This window comes from Bison bison, unplaced genomic scaffold (assembly GCF_000754665.1).
Source record: "Bison bison bison isolate TAMUID 2011002044 unplaced genomic scaffold, Bison_UMD1.0 scf7180017859776, whole genome shotgun sequence".
NCBI classification, from domain to species: domain Eukaryota; kingdom Metazoa; phylum Chordata; class Mammalia; order Artiodactyla; family Bovidae; genus Bison; species Bison bison.
The window spans coordinates 1-368 of record NW_011490348.1 but is presented as its reverse complement, the minus strand read 5'-3'; the positions used below and the strand labels follow the sequence as shown (position 1 = coordinate 368).

At 65.5% G+C, this 368-nt stretch overlaps 1 protein-coding gene across 1 annotated transcript; it reads left to right on the top strand.

The window, feature by feature from the left end:
* Positions 1-6: 6 nt before the first annotated feature.
* On the top strand, positions 7-362 carry MID1IP1 (MID1 interacting protein 1; the record flags this gene model as incomplete). Its single annotated transcript, XM_010831407.1, has 1 exon — positions 7-362. A coding segment is annotated over exon 1 (284 nt), but the record flags the coding sequence as incomplete, so codon positions are not given.
* Between the last annotated feature and the right edge of the window lie 6 nt (positions 363-368).

The following is a 368-nucleotide window of genomic DNA, read 5'->3' as shown; positions in this document are numbered from 1 at the left end:
TGAAGGCGGGCAGCCCCTCGCCCTAGCCGGCCATCCCGTGCCCCTGCGCCCCTGTGCTTCGGCGCCCACGCGGCCACCATGATGCAAATTTGCGACACCTACAACCAGAAGCACTCGCTCTTTAACGCCATGAATCGCTTCATCGGCGCCGTGAATAACATGGACCAGACGGTGATGGTGCCCAGTCTGCTGCGTGACGTGCCACTGGCCGAGCCCGAGCTGGACAACGACGTCGGCGTGGAGGTAGGCGGCAGTGGCGGCTGCATGGAGGAGCGCACGCCTCCGGCCCCTAGCCCGGGCAGCGCCAATGGCAGCTTTTTCGCGCCCTCCCGGGACATGTACAGCCACTACGTGCTGCTCCAGTCCAT